The sequence below is a fragment of the Bombus fervidus genome, chromosome 18 (genome assembly GCF_041682495.2).
Source record: "Bombus fervidus isolate BK054 chromosome 18, iyBomFerv1, whole genome shotgun sequence".
Lineage (NCBI taxonomy): Eukaryota > Metazoa > Arthropoda > Insecta > Hymenoptera > Apidae > Bombus > Bombus fervidus.
This window is the reverse complement of record NC_091534.1, coordinates 3,927,468-3,949,705: the sequence shown is the minus strand read 5'-3', so window position 1 is coordinate 3,949,705 and position 22,238 is coordinate 3,927,468. Positions and strand designations below refer to the sequence as shown.

The 22,238-nt window shown below is 37.5% G+C and overlaps 1 protein-coding gene across 1 annotated transcript in view; it reads left to right on the top strand.

Annotated features, from left to right (window-relative positions):
* The window catches only part of LOC139996449 (putative fatty acyl-CoA reductase CG5065), a 30,980-nt gene extending 10,761 nt beyond the window's left edge, over positions 1-20,219 (top strand). Inside the window, exons 2-8 of the mRNA XM_072020815.1 lie at positions 15,271-15,555; positions 17,856-18,172; positions 18,272-18,519; positions 18,763-18,946; positions 19,224-19,409; positions 19,503-19,757; positions 19,829-20,219. Coding sequence (XP_071876916.1) covers positions 15,310-15,555; positions 17,856-18,172; positions 18,272-18,519; positions 18,763-18,946; positions 19,224-19,409; positions 19,503-19,757; positions 19,829-19,907 — 1,515 coding nt within the window. The 5' untranslated portion in view covers positions 15,271-15,309 and the 3' untranslated portion in view covers positions 19,908-20,219. The remainder of the gene's footprint in view (positions 1-15,270; positions 15,556-17,855; positions 18,173-18,271; positions 18,520-18,762; positions 18,947-19,223; positions 19,410-19,502; positions 19,758-19,828) is intronic.
* The last annotated feature ends 2,019 nt before the right edge of the window (positions 20,220-22,238 follow it).

Here is a 22,238-nt window from a genome sequence, read left to right as displayed (position 1 = left end):
GTGTCATTTTGTGTCTCGGAGGTACATATACTGCTGACATCTGGAAGTAATTGTCATTGGTTTGTATTGTGACAGTGGTTGCTTGTAGGTGTTCTTGATTTGTTTGACTATGTAAGTGATGCTTGATGTTAATTTTTATTATTACTGCAGTTCCTCCATGTGCTTTACCTGAGGGATGTTTGGTATCGTAGATGGTGTAGTACGGTATTTTCGTGTAGTTTTTTTAGAGTGAAATGTGTTTCTGAGACAAGTAGTATATCAATATTATTTTTATACAAAAATATTTTAGTTTCGTGGGCTCGCTGTTGCAAGCCGTTGGAGTTCCAGACTGCTATTTTCAAAATGTCCATCTCTATTTTTTACTTAGCAAGTTAGTGAGTAGTTGTAACATGATTGTTGTTTGTTGTGCTTGTTGTCTTAGTATTGTGTTTAGCTCACTTACCATTTTTCCTAACATTTCCATACCTTTAATGGATTGTTTGAGCATTTCTTTGATGTCTGTAACGTCTTCGATGTTATTGTTTTCATTCTGATTGATTGCAAGCGTTGGTTTGCTAATGTTTTTAGTTACTTGTGCGTAGCTTCGTTTACCTTGGGGATCTATGTTTCTGCTTATAGCGTTTAGTTCCTGTTGTGCTTTCAATGTTGTTTCGTTATCCGTTATACTTTGTTGTGGTTGATGGTCATTGTGTGATCTGTTGCGAAGTGGAGGAAACAGTTTACGTTGTATTTGTTTCCTTATTTCACATCCTTTGTAGCTGGCTGGGTGGTTTCCGTTACAATTATAGCATTTAACTTCTTCTATTTTTCCTGTGTATGGGCAGTGTATTGTTAGGTGATTTTTTGCACATTTAACACATGCCGGGCTTCTGTTGCAATAATTTTTTGTGTGTCCGTATTGTTGACACCGCATGCATTGTGGTATATCTTTTCTGTAGCGTGGTGGTTCCACTGTTACAATTGTATTTAGTATTTTTTTGATTTCATGGATTTCCTTGTTATTGGTTCTGGGTTCCAGTTCTATTAAGAATAGTGGCAATGGTTGCTTCGTATCGTATCTTGTCATATTGTTTATTGCTCTTGTTTCATGGCCAATTTTTCCTAATTCTTCACTTAATTTTTTTGTGTTAGTTTTTGGATGTAAACCTCTTATAACTATTTTATAGCTCCTTTCTGTTTTGAGTTGGTACGTGTGGTATATAGCATTTTTTTCCTTTAGTTCATTTATCACTTTCCTATAAACTTCTGGGGTGTTTGTTTGAATTTTTACTTGTTCTAATTTTGTTTGTTTTATTGTGTAGTTATCCTTCCCGACTACATTGTTTAGTCGATCAATAAGCGGGTCTATTATTTGGGCCTCAACAAATATTGGTGGTGGTTTTGATATGTAAGGTGTTTTAGTTGTGGTTTTGCTTGTCGGGTCATTGTCTATTTCTTCCGTTAGTGAGCTGAAGGAGTTTCTTAAAGGTAATTCTTGCAGCCATCGCTGCTTTCCTGTATCTGGGTTTCCTGCAGCATTTGTGTCTGGAATTATTTTACGTTTTTTGCTAGTCTTTGCTAGCTTCCAGTTTTCGTCCTGGTAACTTATTTTGTTATCGTGTCTGCACTCCTCCTGTCTCCGCTGCTCTTCCATTTCTTCTATTTCCATATCATTTTGGTTGTTATTATTTTGCTGTTGTTGCTGTAAGCCTGGTAAATCTGATGACCCTTTTATGTAATATTTTTCTCCATTGGTTGCAATCTTGATCGTTGATATCTGCTGTTGCATTGTTTGTCACTAACACTATTCGTAGCACTTCTCTGAATCACTTGACTGGAGCACACGTTTGCCTACGCACATCTGTTCGCCTCGGTTGCCCGAGCGAGACTTTTGAAACAAAAATTGTACAGTCGATATTTGATCGCCTGTTCCTCATAAGAGACCGTCACCCCCACAACTAGGACCAAGTTCCTTTCAATGGGTCCTCGTATTCCCTTTGACACACCATGAAATTCGACGGCTGAGTAGTGCGACCTAAACCGAATTCAATTGTCCATGAAACGATACTAATTATTCGTGAAACAATAACGAAACTGTTTTATTTCTGATTCTTTTTAAATAAAACTTTCACTTAGGTATTTGACATATTTTCCCGATTACAATGAGACCAAGCACGATATAGTTTAAATCTCATTTCCATGCATGTATATATATTTAATTGACGAAAGAAAGTAAGTTAACATCATTAAATAAGCAAATATGCTTCAAATTACATATATCGTGTTTGGTTCTGTTTTAATCAGAAATGCTTCGCTATTATCCTGATAAAAGATTCGTTTAACGAGAAATGGAAAAAGAAAAAGTGCTTTGTTGCATTAACATTATCCAATCGATATGTTCCTTTTCGTCAAGCCCTCCTTCGGATCTCTCTCACTCTCTCTCTCTCTCTCTCTCTCTCTCTCTCTCTCTCTCTCTCTCACTCGGACCGTCCTTTATATCCGGAAAAATGGCGAGTCACATCTGCAATATACATACAATCAAGTGATCTACACTCTACGCGACAATTCATCGTCACGGACTCGCGATTTTCGATCAATTGCGTATAGTATAGAGACAATACTGTGTTACATCAAAAGATATTTTGCAGAAATCAAAGAAAAATTCCCATGATTTAAAAATGTCAATGTTTACTATAAATGGATACCCTAACTTCCTCAAAATAATATTTTAGTAAAGTTGATTTAGTAAAGTTTTATATACATCAAAATAATACTATTGATAATAATAATAAAAAGAAAAATATTCACGAAAAATATATTACGTATATTCTTAAAATTATCTCCTATAACTACAATGTTAAAAAATTCAAGGAGAATTCAATAATGATAAAAGTAACTGAAATAAAAATAACTAAAAAAAAATTATAAATGAAACATTGTTGTGTTAACGGAACGTTACACCTTAATAAACTAAATATACACATTTAGTATCATATCACTCTTCGTATTCATCCAAAACGCCAAAGCCTACTTACTTAATATGATGTGGATAGACGATACGCTCCGTGTTGAATTTTCCTTTGTCTGGATATTTTCGTTTCTATTCGTCAATCATTACATTCTATTACAATCACGGAGGAAGCAGATTTTTGCAAGAGATAAATCGTGGATTGAAACATAGTTCTGAAAGTTTCTAGTGAACGAAGCATGTCAGTAAGTGGTTGTGTTTCAAGCACGAACATGCAAATGATAAATTTAACGAGTATCGTAAGTTTTTGCAAGAAATGGAAACAATACGACAGATTGACGGTGCGTTGAAATAATAATAATTGGAACGATAACACTTTCATGGTCGAAATAAGAAAGGATACTATTTCCTCGTTGACAAAAGCCCTATTCTTTGTTATCGTAAACGAATCGATGTTGCGCGCGGATATAAGATTTCTCTGTGAGGCAAGGAACATTTTAAATTACATGAAAATATCGAACAATTGCGGTCCACAGTGCAATCAGTTGTGTCAATCTGAATATCTCGCATTACGATTGACTCATCGTTATTTTGTCTGTTTTCGAGTGCTATGTTATTTACATTATTTATGTTTATTATTCATAGTTTCTATAGATCATTGCTTCAAATTTCTTATTTTCAATAAATACTTTTCGTCAAATATTTCGAATCTATTTGTAAGGTGGAATTTTTCAATTTACATCGTCTTATAAATAACAAGCAATTTCCAACGAAAATTGTTCGACATTTTTCTCAATTTCGTTACGCAGCAGGTGTTCCAATAAAATTCAGCCAGTTACAATCACAGCCATATATATACTGTGATTCTCCCAAAGGCCGTTCTCCAAGAAACTGGAGAATGTATATTTACAAACCAAAACCAGTTCGTAGCGACACAATATACATTCTCCGGCGCTTAATCACCCCGCTGCTGTCTTTCTGCGTGAACCCTTCTTCTTGCCTGCCATATGTATGGTCCACAGCTGTTGAGTCCTAAATACTAAACACAACAACTTGAAAAAGCAGGGGGATGTAGGAGAGACAAAGAGGGAAAGGAAAGGGAGTAAAATGTTTCGTCCGAGATTTGCTAGTAGGACTCTTCAGTAAGGCTTACCTTAGACACTGGAATGGAAAAAGTTGTGTTGGAAGTTATATTTCTTGAAACAAACAATCAATGTGACCACTAATGAGAAAGCATTAACATCGGTGGGCCTATCTTGATGTTGATGGCCCTCTGGTGACAAGAGGTAGTCCTTCTGGAATGATGGAAGCTCATAATATATTATACTGGCTTTAATGATAATTCCAGTGCCGCTGTGGGCTTTTCCGCTGGGATGTTGGGTGTGATAGAAGTTTTATAACCATTTAATTTTAGGTAATATTTATCGGTGAAGTGGGTTTCAGATATGAGCATTACATCAATCTCTTGTTGTTTTAAGAAGAATTCTAGTTCGTATTTATGCTGAGCTAGACCGTTGGCATTCCAAAGAGCTATGTATAATGGTTTTATTTTATATCGCAGTGTAGTTTGCTCACAACGAGTGTAAGCACTGATAGCAAGCAAAAGCTTTAAAAATATTGCTCTGATTGTTGTTCGATTAACTTTTCGAGCCTATCGAGGTTATTCGTGTTTTGTGGACTGGATAGTGAAGGAGTAGATAGACTGGATGGTGAAGGAGTGGATAGTTTTTGTGGGCTTTACTCTGGGTTTGAGGAACTTGTTGTTGTATAAGGTCTTGCAGGTTGAGCAGCCTTTGTAGTTCGCTGGGTGGTCTCCTTAACAGTGGATACATTTCGCAGGAGTTTCTGCTGATTCAGTGCATTGATCTGTAGAATGAGGACCTACACATTTGACGCAGCAGTAATATGCGGTTGCAATATCTTTGCGTGTTGCCGTATCTCTGGCACCTTTTACACTGAACTATCTCTTTTTTTGTAAAAGGTGGTTCGAATTTTATTTCCGAGTGCATTAATCGGTTGATGTTATATATTTCTTGGTTGTTTGGCTTTTTCTTTAAATCAACATAAGTAAAGATAGTGGGTTTTTTGTGATTCCGTGTCTTGTATTGCTGATATTGATAACTTCATGGCCCAGATTTTGGAGTTTGTATTTCAGTTCGTGTAAGTTAGCAGAGTGATAAATGTTGCGTAGTACCACTCGAAAGGGTCTTTTTTGTTTTAGTTGATAAGTGTGGAATTTAGCGTTCAGGGTTTTTAGCAGCTTTGTTAGTTTTCTATAGGAGTTTGGATTAGTCGGCTGAATTTTAACGTGATTGTTTTTAATTTTTACTTGATAATCTTCTTTGTTGATGTCTTTCTCGATGGAAATGATCATTGTTTGGATATCGATGACGTCATCAATGAAGATTGGTGAGGGCGGAGGAGTCCTTTCCTTTTGCTGGCTTGGTGGTGTTTCTATTACGTCCGTAGCGTTGTGTATGGATTCTAGTAGTACGAATCTGTTGTAAGTGAAGATATTTATATTTTTGTTGGGAGAGTCTATCTTGCGTTTTTTGTTGTCATTTGTATGGTTTGGGAGGTGGGACAGTTTGTCCATTCGCCACGGAGGAGGGAGAATAAAGCGGTTATAATTTTGTTCGTTTGTGCTAGTTCGAGATGTTTGGGCCATCCTGAAGCTAGTTAATTCAAATTGAAATAACTAGTCGAGAAGCTATGATTCGGATTGGAGATTCGAAGAGTCTGATTATTCACTATTAAGTTTAGAGCGTTTGTTTTATTTTGGTTCCATTTCACTTTCGACGAAGGGTCGTCACTTGTATTGTGAACTGCACTAGGCACTAGACACACATGTGTTCACGCTTGATTGTTTGACGGCTGAATTGGATTGAAGCATTAGATTGTACTAGAATCAAACATACTATAAACTTTTATAATCCAAGTTACAGTACAACGACAAAATAATTTACTTAAAATTCTGTATGAGAATTGATTGGGTATGGTCTACCAAATAAAAAAAAAAAAAAAGAAAAAAAAGAACACTTCTACTCTCTGTTCCTCTTTCTCATCCTCTTTCACTCGCATTATTCTTTTCTACGTTTGCCACGTTTGACACTTCATTGTCATTGGCTTCAGGAACAGAACCGTTTCTACTTCTATTTTACTCTCTAATTGCAGAATTTAGGTCACGAATTTGTTGCAATTATTGCAGATATCTGGCATATGATTTATTTACTCAATAAATGATTAGAGAGAGCAATTGTAGACGCTGTATGTATTTATTTTAAAAAGCTGGAAGAATCCGGGCAACGCCATAGTTGGCGTTACTTGAAATTCAAGGTTTGGTCTAGTGTACGGCATTGAATTCTTGGTAATTATCATTACATTACATTACGTCGGAACATTAAATATTATGTAATACGGTCCAAATTTTTATTCTGTGATAGTGCCGTTATTAATCAGTTCCCAAGTTTCATTAGTCATTACTTTCAAATTACTTTATCAGGAAATGTCCTGTCACGCGTCGGTTCATATACAGGATGTTCGGCTATGTTGTTTAATTATTGATAGTGAGAAATCGGTCGAAATATCCCAGTGAGCGGTCTGTGTTGCGATTTTCAACTACTAGGTGACAATCAGTCAGGTTGCAACTGATCGATTGATACCGCGAAACGTGAACGCTATTACGCTCAAGGTGAAGGCAGATCAAAGATGAGGAGTAATGTTATGTGTAATTGATTTATTTGCACTATATAATATAACACGAAGAGTATGACGCTCGGATGAAGACTGTTTTAAGGCTCCTTGATATATCGTTCGATTTGGAATCGCTCTGCACTCTCTTGCTCAAGCTAACCTACATTTGTCCCTGTAAGGAGAGTTGTCTCCGCACGAGGATATTGCGGCCGATGATTAATTGTTTACAACTAAAAAAGAAAGCCGATTACGTAATCTTCTTGTTCAGGATTTTCGTTTTATTTTGGTTCCGAGAACCACTGGTTAAATTTTGTTACACTCTTAACCGAACAGTCTGTAGATCTGTTAGAAATTTGGTATTAAAAATACCAAGTCATTAGGTTATTAATATCATGTACTGATGTAACATCGTAATCAGCTTGTATCAAAAAAACTTGTTTGCCGCATCACAGAGCATCTTCAGCAATCATCTTCGAAAAAAGATTAGGGGCTGTAGATAGTTTTTGTCTATTTGAGTCAGAGGTTAACAACTATTGAGTAATTTCAAAAGTGACCTTCAGATCTTTATTGCGATTCATAGCGAGAGCTTCTTCACTACAGTCCCTTGTAATGTGTTTTCCATGTAGAGAAAAAGGATCATCCAAAAAATGAAGCCCATCATTAAAAGCAAAGCTATGTAATTTTGGTGAGAGAAATATGTGAAATACGAGTTTTGGGATTTCTGTGTTTCAAAATTCAGTTCATTTGAAACTTTATTATTAGTCGGTCTAAGTCGCAGGTAAATGCAACAGCATTGTAGCAATGCTTCGTACAATTAAAATATGACGTTGTTTACTCCATCCTTAACGAGAGATTTGTTACAATGATAGAAATGTAGCGGCACATGAGCCAGAGGACGATGCGAATCGAGAGCGACTCATGTTGTTATTTTGCCTCTGGATATTGACCTTGACGTACAATATCGCCGTTACGTGCAACCGTCATTCGAAGTCGAATTTAAACTGTTCGGTACTCCTCTGATCAGTATATATAAACGAACACGATCTTTCGGACAGTTAGTATCGAGCGAACATAAGCATTACCTAGCGTACGAGTATCGAGCATTCTTATAGCGAGTATATCGAATGACTTTGAGCGAACGAGGAGTGACTCTGTATTCTATATTTAAAAATACTTTTAAATACATTTGACAGTACAAATATCAATTCGTCTCGTTATTGTATAAACCAACACGTAAAGTCCACCACAAAAAATAATTAGCTTTTAATCGTCTAATAGACTTCCGAGAATACCAAATCTTGTTCGTTCTTTTTGTTATATTTTAAAAATACCTTACACAATCAGTCTTGGATGCATTTGTAATCATGATCCTTTTTTACTCATGAGAAATGAAATGTTGAATAGAATGCATTGGTGGCACTATTATCACAAACTTAGTTAGTTTTCAGAATTCTACACGAAATACTAGTAGGCTTCTACTTCATAAATGTAAATTGCAATGTAATTAATAAAATATACAATATAATACATATATAATACATATATAAGACATGCTATGAATGTCACAGACGGAGACATTGGTACTTTATTCGTCTGTGCCAGCCTCGTAAGAACGAGGGTGAAACTGTAAAACCGTTCCATTTTCTCCGATTTCGATGATTTGTGAAGCTCAACATTTTAAACAATTTTTTCCTCCATATGTAAACTATGGATGGGCCATGATTTTCGAGAAATTCGCAAAAGCTATCGGTACAACCACTGTACTTTCGCTGATAATTGTGCTTCTATGCCAGCGCACGCATCATTGGCTGCCAGCGGCCGAATTTAGCACTCATTCTCCCTTCGTCTTGACGAACGAGGCTGGGACGAGCTTGGGTAAATTGCATATGAGATACTCTAAGACATGTCTGTTATGATTCAATCAGAAGCGAATGTCGTCAATGTATTGGGTTTGGGTTTAGACTACTTATTTCAATCCGGTCAGAGCCAGACGAACTGCAGCGCTAGCGTAAAGTAATAACAAACTAATCATAAAAATGGTAGATGTAATCATAATAATTGTAATGTAATTGTAATTAAAAATAATTGTAATAATGATATATAAATATAATTGTTAAGTAATAATTGTAATAAAATAAATATTAACTTCTGATAGTATTAGAATTCATCGGTATGAATAAAAGCCATGCCATACTTGTATAGCTAATCGGACCTACATTTTAGCGGAATTGCACAAGTTTATACGGTTCACAAATAATTTTGCACACGCTCGTAGTTTTGCCTTAGAGAATTTCATATCTGTGTTATATCAAAACGAGATCTTTCCTTGCTATATATATTGATTTTTTTCCAGATGTGCTGTCATGTTTTTGCGCCCGAAGTATAAAAGCTGCTATATGGAAAGATGTTCACATTATTTGTTTCCTTAAAATATTAACATTAAACTTAATACATTATGCCATATTTTTATTTTATTATTGACGTATAATATAAACTAGGTAAGTTGTAATTATTTAATAGATTATGCTTATATTATATTTGAGTAGTTGATCTATTTCTATTTATGATATGATTTATATCATACATTATACATGAATGATATATACATTTGCAAAACGCTTAGAAGATAATTACATTCGTCCCTCGATTCACGCGGAGTATCCGTTCCACGTGGATTCGTTTTACACGAATGAGAATCACGTAAATAAAGTCTGACAGCCTAAAAGAAAAAATATGCACGCATATAATGTCTAGCACAACGTAATGTACTTTCATTTTAATCTCATACGGCACTGACGTTACCGGTTGAGTAAGATAAGATCGCGTTAAAAAACTTCCGCCTAAATTGTTACAATTTACCGCGTGAAAAAGGAACTCGCGTAAAAGAAGTGCCCCGTAGAGTGAGGGACCGCTGTATCTTCACAGAAAAAGAAATATCTTCTCTAGTAGCATGGAATCATGTTTTCCATCATTTGTAATCTTCAGTAGCGGATACAGTTTTTTTCTAGTGTATTGGTTCAATTATTCTCACATTATAAAACAAAACACCATTTACAATTTCTTCTTTAGATTCACAGTCAGAAAATCACTCTCACTTTGTTTTGACCTGTATAGCAAACTTCAACATCGTTTTGCAAGAAAATAGTCCAGTTGTAATTGATAGTTCCTGTTGGAAAATTGGTCTCTGTGATAAGTAGAATATGATGTATGCAGAAAAATATGACCTTTAGATCTGGAATTTCAAGGTCAAGGTCAAATTTTCGGCAACATTTTTATATTAATCTCCACCACACAGAGGCTGTAGAATAATACTATGGTGGCCCCAGAACTTAACTTTTCTATATCCTGCACTTCTTAGCATCCACTACTGAGTCTTTCAGATTACATAAGTCTAGAGTTGTGTAAGAACTTTTTATTTGTCATCAAAATGATAAATCAAGACACTAACATGGTTTAACTTTTCAATACACAAAAAGCATAAATACATTCGTGACATGTGCCTACTTATATATTTTGAATAGTACGTTCCTTCATGGAAGATTCCAAGAAAGTGAGCTTGTACAGAAGCGTACAGTTTTTCAATGCGAGTATTTTTTTATTAGAATCGATTCTTCCATCATGACAAATCGAACGTATTATTATTACATTGTGCAGATACTGATACACACGATATGGGAAAATAACACACAATCATACATAGTAATATATACAACAGTTTGGCAAATGAGAAATATTGACAAGCAACTGATTAAACTCTAACGCCATTTTCTGGGTAAAAATAACCACCATCATTCATGGCATATCTTCATCGGTACTTCGTCAAGTTTCGCGTTTGACTTTCTATCGATTATTTCGAAACGAGTAAATTAATGTATAAACTATTTAGAATAATTTCCGTATTCTAATATTTTCAACGAAGCAATCAACTTTGAACGTTTCAATTGGAAGAATTTGAAACTTTATATGTCATGAAGAATTATTAATCGTAATGGATATTGTTTCGAAAAGCACCAGTGGCCGATTAACATGAAATTTGCGGGAAGTTGGCGTGCAAATTGGAAAATTCCAGCTTCGGGTTTTTATTAGTACTCGTGATATTAATAAAGAACGTAGAGTAATATTCTATTTCTAAGAAAAATCATCAATTATAGATTAAACCCGTAACACATTGAAATTTGTAACTGCATGTCGAGAACCACTGCATGGAATTTCCGAGTAGAGTGGATTAATGTTCCTCTTATCCTTTGCTACGATAAATAATTAGTGAGCAAAAGCACATATAAGAAACGTTTATACAAAGTTCACACTTCGCTGGAAAATCGCACACGTGCCGCGTGTGCAGACTGATGCGAATTCTCAACTAGGTGGCGATCAGTCAGCTTGCAACTGATCGGTTGATATCGCGAACCTTGAACGCTGTGAACGCTCAAGGTGGAGGTAGATTAAAGATGCAGATTAATGTTACAGAATATGACTGTGTGCTGAAGACTGTTTGAAGACTTGTTTAAGACTCTCTGAAGAAACCTCGTCTGATCCTCGTATTCTAGTTCCCTGTCTTAGGGTTTTCCTACTCACCATGGTTTTTGTGAGGTGGGAAACAATTCCTTCCAAACTTCTCTGGTGTTGCTGAATGGTACCAGCTGTTTACTTTAGAGGGAACCCATCGAACATTTAGAGTGTTTATTAGCTTCTTGATAAGGTCCGCATCTTCATATTTACAATTTCGGAGGTAGGAACTTCGGTCTTTCCCAAAAAGGCAATTGTAAGCTGAGGGTCACCCAAAATCCCAATCGCAGACTGCTCACAGAAAATTGATATGTGATATTGGAGGTGTTCTTTTTAAAAGCACGGTTGGGTATGTGTATAGAGAAAACGAATGGGCTACTCACCAGATGTGTTAAAAATTGCTTTGAACTTCTTTGCAATGATAGTGTCATTTCATCAACAAAATCAAAAACTTAAAAGAGCTATTCAACGGGACAAATATTATTTTTCATTCGGCATATATTACACGTTAGTGCATAAAACGATACCTTAACTAATCCTTCGAATATAAGTTCAAATAACTTTTTTGTTTCTTTTTTCGTGTTTCTTCATTTATTATTTCATGTATATGTATTTGAATATTATAATGTACAATGAACAATAATTTGTATGGAAATCGTTTGTTGTTTATGAAAAACAACGTACAACCACATTCAGTAGCAGCTCAAGTATACTTAATGCACGTGTAATTTTCCTCTGGACATTGCTATTTTATGCTACTTAGGTTGCAACTACGCTTTTGGACTATATGATCAATACCGTGACACCTCAATCGACAAATGCCAGCATTTGGACTCGCGAAAGAATAATTCGAAACATTTATTCGAGAATGGAATTCTGTACCAGCATCAATCACATGTGCATTACATTTGCGATTTTTTATGTTTACGACTTCGTAGCAAATTTAAAGCAGTACAAAGTTAAAGCAAAGGCGTAAACTCTATCTATTTCATACACGATTGCTTACGATTCATGTCATAGTGAACCAGTTCGTCAATTTTTGAATGAAACGCTTGTATTATTGCGAACAGAATGCTGACTAGCTCCACATGGAGTAGCCCGTTCTCCATATTCGAATCCACTGAACTTTGCTCACAATAAAATGAAAACTGCATGTGATTCATAAAATATAAAAATATCATAATGCTTGTTAGTTTCAATAAATTCTCGAACGATAGCGTTCGTTAAGGTGCATTAATGTCAGTCATCGTGATAAAAGAAAATATAATGACAGAATATAAGTAGGATATTTACATTTACTAACGAAGAAATCATATATATATATGCATAATACATAGTAGATTCGAGACAAATATTATGAAATACGTTTTGGAGTTTGATATTTATTGATTCACTCAGATTTAGTTTTTACGTTCTGTATTTCACCACCGTGTACAGCCATATAAACACACCGGATACACTTAGATAATTAACACGTGACCGACGCCCACGACAAAGAAGCGTCGTTACAAGTCGTACCAATTTAGTTAGCATGGAAGAACTAGTGATCATAGCAACCTAATATTTCCTCAACAACAAAAAATGCAACTTTCTTTTGTCATATTTATTGATGCCGTAATTTTTCAAATAGACATTACCGAGTGACTTCTTCAAACAATTTTGAAAATTTCTTATTAACTGTAGTACTTTTCCTATACGTTAAGATTTTCATTAACTAATTTTTGTCTATTTTTAATTGTTTCGTGGTAGTCTCTAAGGATTTGAACTTTACAGGATGATTACCCCTCATAGACTTGATTTACCGCAACTAAAAAAGAATACGTGTTCGATATTTCGCGCTGTTCTTCAAGTCTCACGTTTTATTAAAATCAGAGTCTGCCCATTCGCGACCTTTTCTTGTTAGTAAAGTTTCGTTTTGATTCCATTATGTTTTGCAAATATCGTGGCATTGAATTTATCAAATTAATGAGTACACTACTAAAAATATTTTTCCATTTTTTTAAGGAAACCTTCTTTAAATGATTATACTATATTATATTACGATATAGACATTGTATCCTATGAAGTGGTAACTGTACGAACATATATTACACATATATATTTAACATTAGCTAGATAATTATTAATATTTTCACCATAGGAATAGGTATCGAATCCTTTTCTTTTTTTTTTTTTTTTTGAAAATTATTTTGTAGACTTGTAAGAATATGTATATATTTTTCATTTTCTTCGAATTGCTTACTAAACGAAGTTGTACCATAATTTTAATTTTTGTTAAAGCATTGCATTAATACGTTTCACACTGACTGTGTGTTATTTAATCCCAGCAGGATAGCTAGTTCGTATTATGCAACGGAATTTACAATTCAAATACTTTCGTCTTCATCTTAACTAATAAAATTTTATATAGAATAAGAATGTCATTGAAATTCAAATGTTTAAATCTATATTTTTGCTTGCTTCTGGAGATAAAAACGTTAATCGAATCATTCATGTATGACGCTATACAATTTCAGTAGTAGGGTGGCGTTATTAAAAGTACGAATGTTTAAAGGAGTATTACTTCGTGATCATTACAGTACTGTGACAGACGTGTCGGTATCTACTATCGTGAAGACGCATTATTGTTCGATCTTTGGTAAAGAAAACGCAGTGGAAGTAGCAAGAGGTAACAAGAGATACCTTGTTTCTCTGTATTCAATTGTGTCTTCTATTAATTATTATTTATCATTTCCAGTATCATATATAACAAAAATATTATCAGGTCGTTTGCTACAATAGTTTAAATGAAGATTTTGAATTTTAAAATATTTATTTTGTATTTTACATTTTACAGAGTGAAACTGGTTCATTACAGTGGTTATTCAATAATTTACAACCAGTCAGTAGAGGTGATCGGAACATTCGCCTTCGTGTGAATGTTGCGTGAAACTCTGGCTATTTTTTGGCAACAGTTGAGTTTCAGAACGGTTTTTCATAAGTTATTGTTAGGTTTGTCTTCGACCTTTCGAGTTTATGAAAGGTGAAAATACGCTACGCGGTGACTACATTAAACGTGCGAGATATTTTGTTCATATTATATTTTAAATGGTAAAGATCGCTTGTTTGTAGTAAAATAAATTGAAACAAACGCAAATGAACTGAAATATACATATGTAATATTGATTCTATATAAAAGAAACTATGAAATGGCATTAGAGAGCTTGTGTTACGACCACTCGCAGGGAGACACGATCGCGTGAGTGCGCGTCAAGGGGAGTAATAAATTCCCGTTTCGATTAGACAATCGACGCCACGAAAAGATCGATCTCCTTATTTCTGCTAGGATAATAGGCGTGGTTCAATGAGTATAACACTGAGTTTAACAGGTTATAACATTATATATTTCCAACAACTTTATATCGCAGCTAGTTACGCTGGTGCGTATATATAAGTGAAGTAGACGACTTATTGACGGATGAAAACCCGGTATGACGTGACAAAAGACGTGTCGGAATCTACTATCGTGAAATGGCATTTTTGTTCGACTTATAGTAAAGAATGCGCAGCGAAAAGAGAATCAGGTAACAGGCGATTTTTTGTTATTCTGTATTCAATTGTGTTTTCCATTAGCTGTCATTTGTAATTACCAATGCCATACATGGGCAACAGCTTATCTCGTGTAAGTCGTAAAGAAGAAGACTATGACGTTCGGTGACGTAAACCACCTTGCGCAACATATTCTAAGAAATATCATGGATTAAACCTATTTACTCAATGAAATCTGTAACGGCATATCGGAAATATGAGTCCTTTTGCCTCCGTAAATAATTAATAAATAAGAGCACATATAAACAATGTTTATCCAGATTTCATCGTCCCTTCCGCGCGCGCACGCATAAAAATCACATACGTATCAAGTATTCTCCAGGTGGTATTATATGCGATCGAACACTGTCTCGCACGAACCACGCAAATGTTCCACACAAATTACCGATCACTGCATACTATTATATTCACACAAATACAAATAAAACAAACAATACAGAAGCCAAAGGAAATTACAAAAAGATTGTTTAAGCTTAAAATCTCAACTATAACAAATATTGTACATTATTTTAAACACTTACTATTTGATAATTCAGTGGCAAATATTGGGACTGAAATTGTGCAGATCCTGGAACATGAATGCAATCAATAAAGATTGGAAAGAAAATTCGATCAATAAAGGATTGAATAAGACGAATACTCTGGAGGAATTCTATGCCGGTAGTGGGATTCTTGTGACTGGAGCAACTGGTTTCGTGGGAATAGGTCTTCTGGAAAAACTGATGCGCGTATGTCCACGCATCGCTGCCATTTGTATTCTAATTCGTCCAAAAACGAACGAAACGATAGAACAACGATTTAAGAAGATCATGGATGATCCCGTTCGTAAATATATTCTTGTTTCTTTCAATGTTTAAAACACGTTCGTCGCCACGTCGCACATATCGATGCGACGGGTATACTACTTCCATGGGGGCCCCGTCACCAACGTATGGTGACGCTCTTCTTGTTCGAGTTAATTAAATATACAATATTATATATAGGATATACAACATAAAAATATTAAAAACACATTGTATCATTCTTTTTATTAATTTACATTCTGGATAAAATATTATATTATGCTATATCTCATGGTATTCTTTAAAACATTCTAAACACATTTGGGGTGATTTTGGGCACTTCGAACAATATATTGTAGTTCATTTCATGTTTTTTCTCGCTTCTTCGCGTGAGACATTTTGCCTTTTCTTCTTGTAACATAGGGTGCACATCCTTCTTATAGGCTTGTCCTCCTGATTCTTACGTATCTCCAAATGGTGGGCCACCTTCGTCGTTTTCCGATGGTTGTCGGGCACAGTATTTTCTGAGGACCATTCGGAAACGAGAATTTCCCGTAATTTTCTTATCGGTATTTTTTTGTTTGTGGCTGTTTCGTACACAATGTGCGCATTTACTATAGTTGTTCCTAAGAGTAAATGTAGTGCTAATTTCCGATACCACTTGATGCTTTTCCGTATCGCAGTGGCATATGAGACCATCTGATCACTTCCGTCGATACAAATTTTTCCACTATTATATGCAATTACTGCCAAAGGTTTCTGTTTCGGAGGACATCCGTGATGTGTAGAATTCGAACTTGAAATCATAATGGGTGCATGTTTTGTTGATAATATTCTAACATTTCGAACATCTTTCCATTTGAGGATCACAATACCGTTCTTATCTTCTCGTGCTATCATTTCACCTTTCTTCAACGGGTACGACATTACGGAATGGGGCATATATTTTTTGTTGTGTCGTACAATTCCAACGATATGCGCCCTAAAATTTAAAAATTTCACTGCTAACTGATAGCTCGTATAAAAGCTGTCGACGAACAAAGTTCGTCCTTCATTTAGCAATTTATCTGCAAGTTCAATGTAGACGTTTTCAACTATGTCAACTTCCTTACTTCCGGTGATTTCTCGTCCAGAATATACAGACCATGTGTAACCTTCGGTGGAACACAGTTTGAATAGTTTTATACCATACTTATGTGATTTCGTCGGTATGTATTGCCGGAATATTAGTCGTCCCCTCCGAGGAACCATTGTCTCGTCGACTAAAATATCTTTGCCTGGTGAAAAAATTTGTTGGTAATTGTCTATTAATATGTTTATGAGTGGTAAAACTTTTCCAAGTCTGTTACTCTCTTCCATAGTTTCGTTATTTGCAAAATGCAAGTTCGCCAATAGCAATTCGAAACGATTACGGGACATTCTGCTGCGTGGAAATGGAAAATTCTAAAGACGGTTCGTTGACCAACATGTAATAAGCGGAGTCTGTACTAGACCCATCCAAACCATTAGTTCGATAAATTTTATCATTTCTTTGGAAGTGGTTGGTTTCCACCTCTTATGTCGAGTTTGACCGGTCACTTCATGTTGATGTAATTTTTGCTCTGTATATCTATTAGTCTCTGTGACTAAAAGGCTTATCACTTTTTCATTAATGAATAACGAAAACACTTCACTTGCGCTAATGTCAGACGGCAAATCCATCAGAAATCCGCTTTTTCCGGTGAACGGAAATGTCTGCTGCCTGTTAGCGAATTCATTGCATTGAATATCGTTCAATGAATTATCAATAGAGTCGAATTTCTCTTCTTCGTTTATAGCAAGTTCTTCCAACATGTCTTTGAGGTCTTCGCTTGCACATGCTTCCTCAATATTCGAACTCGATGAAATTCTATTTATAACTTTTTTTCTAAAATTCACTACTTCGTCATAACTACTCTCCTCACTTTCAAATATATTTTCACGCTGTTCGCTGAACATTTTGAGGATGAAACAATCACTAATGTACGTCTCATAAGTATGCTTCTCGACTAAATCAAAGATCTGAGATATCTGCCATGAGATTCCTCGGAATACTCTAACTGGAATGTTTATCGCTTTCTCCATTTCAGAACTAAATATTTTCCTTACGATGAATCGAAGGTAATAAACAATGAATCAAAGGGGATAAACAGTGAATCGAAGACGATAAACAATGAATTCCCGCTTATCGCTCTGTTTACGTTCTGCGTGCTGGCGGTTGGATTTGGGCCGCGCAGGAAACTTAGCCCAATCACGCTGGGCGACGAACGTGTTAAGCGTTGAAATTGATCAACTCTCATTTCTGGAATTTTCGTTTTCAGATTTATGATGGCATTAAAGCGAAGAACCCCTCACTTTTCAGCAGAGTTTATCCCGTGAAAGGTGACGTGAGTCTGCCGAATTTAGGTCTTTCGCAAGAAGATAGAAATCTATTGTTAGAGAAAATAAACATAGTGTTTCACGCCGCGGCCACTGTGAGATTCAACGAGCCGTTGCACGTGGCTGTTAATGTGAATACGAGTGGTACTGCTCGTGTCGTCGAACTTTGGAACGAACTGAAGCATCCGGTTAGCTTCGTCCACGTTAGCACAGCTTATAGTAACGCGAATCTACAAGAGATCGAGGAAAAAGTTTATACGTAAGGATAAGTTATATGCAGACGCTGTTTCGTGGTTTAGAAACATTACATTTATAATTATATCGTGAAGAATATGTTCACTTATTATTGACTTTGCAGCACGAGCTTGAGTCCTTCGGAGGTAATCGATATGTGTGATAAATTCGACAAAACGTCGATCAACCTGCTGGAAAAGAGGATTTTAAAAACTTATCCAAATACATACACATTCAGTAAGAATTTAGCAGAGCAGATTGTAGCAAGCAAGTGCAAAGATATGCCAGTTGCGATAGTACGGCCAAGCGTAATTGGTGCCGCTTTGATAGAACCATGTCCTGGATGGATAGAGAATATATCTGCAGTTACAGGTATTTATATAAATCTTTTTCAATGATAATTGTTCAATACTCCTTACATTTCACAGTAATAGAAGTAGAGTTAATTGGTTAGTTTTTTAGAGGCTATATGAGAGGCTTTCCACTAGATCATCATTATTATGGTTTAAATTTGTTGTTGCTCACTATTACGAGAATTTATTCCTATGTATTTAGCGTTACATTTCTCCTAATCCAAAATCACAAATAATTTCGAAATCAATTTAATGTTACCAGGTACTTACATTCTAATCAGCAAAGGATGTACAACAGTGGTACGAGGTAGGAGAGATACAAGATTGGATGTAGTGCCTATCGATTTCGTAGTTGACGTGATAATATGTACTGCATGGCATGTCACGCTACATCGTGATCGTGAAGTTAAAGTATACAACTGCACGACCAACGCATACCCTTTTACGTAATATTTATTACGAATTTTTTTCAACTAATGTAATTCGATTGTTAGAGTATTTCAAAAGCTTCAGTTCATTTAAGTAACGTGGACAATGAAAGCGCGAACAAATGTAGAAAGCAAAAGTCCACTTTTGCTACCAATACTTCAATTTAGAAAAATAAAGATATAAATAATATTTATTGATATTGCATAATATTTCTTGAGATACTCGAATAATAATAAACCTTACTTTACGCGTAATTCCATTAATTGTAATAATGTAAATGTTCCAATTGACAAGGTTTGGTCCGATGGTAGATGCTATGGTAAAATGTAGCCTAGAAACCCCGCTGAACGATACGATATGGTACCCAGGTTGTTCAGTCGTAGCTAATAGATATATTTTCAACGTTCTGAGTGTAATTCCCTATGCTCTCCTTGCGTTCCTCATAGATATCTTTTTAAGATTCCGAGGTAGTAAACCAATGTGAGTATTCTACTAATCCTCGAACAACGAGAACAATCTTTCGGGGATAATCTCTGTTTTCATCTGTAATAATAATTGAAAATGATATTTCAGAATGATGAAACTTCTCAGAAATGGCAATAAGTTGTTCGCATCGATTGCATTTTTCACCATACACGAATGGACTTTCCGAAGGGATAACTGTTCCGATTTGGCGAGGGAGGTGAAAATGTTACACGACAGCCATATGTTCAAACTAGATTTAGAGGATATGGATTGGGACAAGTATGTCGCAATTTACCTGATGGGCATTAGGAAATTTATTCTAAAACAAGAGTTTCAATCAACAGCCCGACAACGATTATCAAGGTGCGTATAAAAGTATCTTTGTATAAAAAAATAGGAACTAATATAAATACATATATTTTCGATTATTTCAGATTGTACTGGATACATCAGATCACTAAAATGTCCGGTATAATGATCTTACTACTGATAATATATTGTATCATGTACTGAGTATTTGAACGTTATTTTGTCTGTTTAAACCAGAGGAATATAAATACAATTTTATGAAGAAGGGATTCGTTATCCTTTTCATTTTGTCTTCTTATTCGTCTTCTTTCAAAATAAATCCATTTATGACATTGTTTATTTTTTCTATAAAATTTTAAAAAGAATGCAGGTATTTATACGCACATGATTTCAGAGAAGTAAGCAATTCATCTGCTCACTGAATATGAACATTTTTCCATTATAAGGGCAACATTATAATGACAAAATCCTCTATCATCCTCCACCAAACAAAAGTTACGAGATAGTTATTCGTTGACAATAAGCAATAAACAATGACGGTAGAAAATAAATATATTGTAAAATAAGGTAGTTCTAAAATAAAACTTTTCTATGAATCCTTCATTTGCTCTACTTGCTCACTTTGGTGCTCAAGTTGTTTGCTCATAAACCTTGTAGTTTTTTGACCAAGTCGGCTTTAAAATATATGATACTTTTTTTTTTTTTTTTTTTTTTTTTTTTATCGTGGGGAAATCCTCATGGACACTCGGCGCTGCGTAGCAACGACCGTGTAGTGTCGGACTCCTACCGACTAAAACCCCACGGTGGTCATCCCGACGTTCGGAGGTGCACCCGGGGTCTCTTGCGAATCACTACCGAGTGCAGCCTCGTCGTCTATCTCCCTGCCGTTGTAGTTGTCTAGGGAGGCATCCCGGCTTGAGTTGGGAAGCTAGGGGGAACCACTCCTCCTAGCGCCACGTCCCCTAATCTGGCGCACCCGGGGCAGCGACGGCGGCGCCGCGCCCCTGCGTCGTACGGAGCCCCTGCGACGTTGATGCGATGATCTACTGGGATCGGCTCTTCTCTTCCGGTCCCTCTCTGCCCGCTCCTTTCTCTGCATAACCTCCTCGCAGTAGGCGCGGACAGCGTTAAACTCCCGGGGCCCTCGGAGCATGGCCTCAACGACCGCTTCCGGAGCCAACCTCTCGCCGATGTCGAGCTGCAGGACGCGCCGCGGTTCCGCCCACGCTGGACAGAACTCCAGCGTGTGCTGTGCCGTGTCCTCCTCTTCCCCGCAGTGGTGACAGGTGGACGTCACCTCCCGCCCGATCTTCAGCAGGTACTCACCGAAGACCCCGTGTCCGGCGAGCATCTGTGTCGTCCTGAAGGTGAGCGGAACCCCGCCTTGATCTCTCCAAGCCTCCCAATTGGGAAGCACGGCGCGGACGGCTCGGTGTGGCCGCCTGGCGTCCTCCTCCATCAGCTGGGAGCGCCACCGCTCCCAGATCTCCAGCTTTGCCTCTTCCCGGACGTTCGAGGCCGAGAGGCCGCCCAGCGACAGCGCCACCGTCGAAGGCGGTGCCCTCAGGTGTTCATGCACCCGACAGAGCTCGAGGGCCCGCAGCTCGAACGGGGGGGACGCCGCCAGCACTGTCGCCGACTCGTAGGATATTGTTCGATATCCTCTGGCTATTCGGATAGCGATCGTCCTTTGCAGTCTCCTCACCAGGGTACGACTGCGACGGTTGGCCATCAGGTCTTGGGCCCACACCGGTGCCCCATAGAGGACCCGGGACCGGATCACTCCCTCGTAGAGTCGGCGGACTCCCGACCCTGCTCCGCCTATATTCGGAAGAAGGCCGCACAAGGCGTTGGCTGCAGCCGTCACCCTCGGGACCAGGAGCTCGAAATGTGGTCCGAACGTCCACCGGCTGTCGATGGTGAGGCCCAGGTACCTCATACGACACTTCACCGGCACCGCTTCGCCATTTATGGCCACGGACAAACCATCGGGAGGGGATCCCCTGCGGCGGCGGTCGAAGAACCATAGGGCCTCCGACTTGGCCGGCGACACGTTCAATCCCAGTCGCTGAATAGCGTGCACCGCGCATGCCACAGCGTCTTCCGCGAGAATCACGGTCTCACTCCACCACCGTCCGCCGGCTAGTACCAAGGTATCGTCGGCGTAACAGACCAAGCCCGTGCCCGGGGGCATCGGGCATCGAAGGACGGAGTCGTAGGCCGTGATCCACAAGATTGGTCCCAACACCGAACCCTGCGGGACGCCGCGCTCCACGCGCCTTCTCTCTTCCCCGTTCTTCCCAGTGAAGGTGATCCACCTATCGTTTAGGTAGGCTCCGATGACCTCAACCAGGTACGCCGGCACCTCGAAATGTCGCAGAGCCTCCATTATCCTCGCCCAGGGGATAGAGTTGAAGGCATTGCTGACGTCCAGGGAGACCGCTACCGCCGTTCCGTAGCGGGAAACCATGTCCTCCGCCATGCTCCTCACCCGCTTCACAGCATCCACCGTGGAGCGACCCCGGCGAAAGCCGT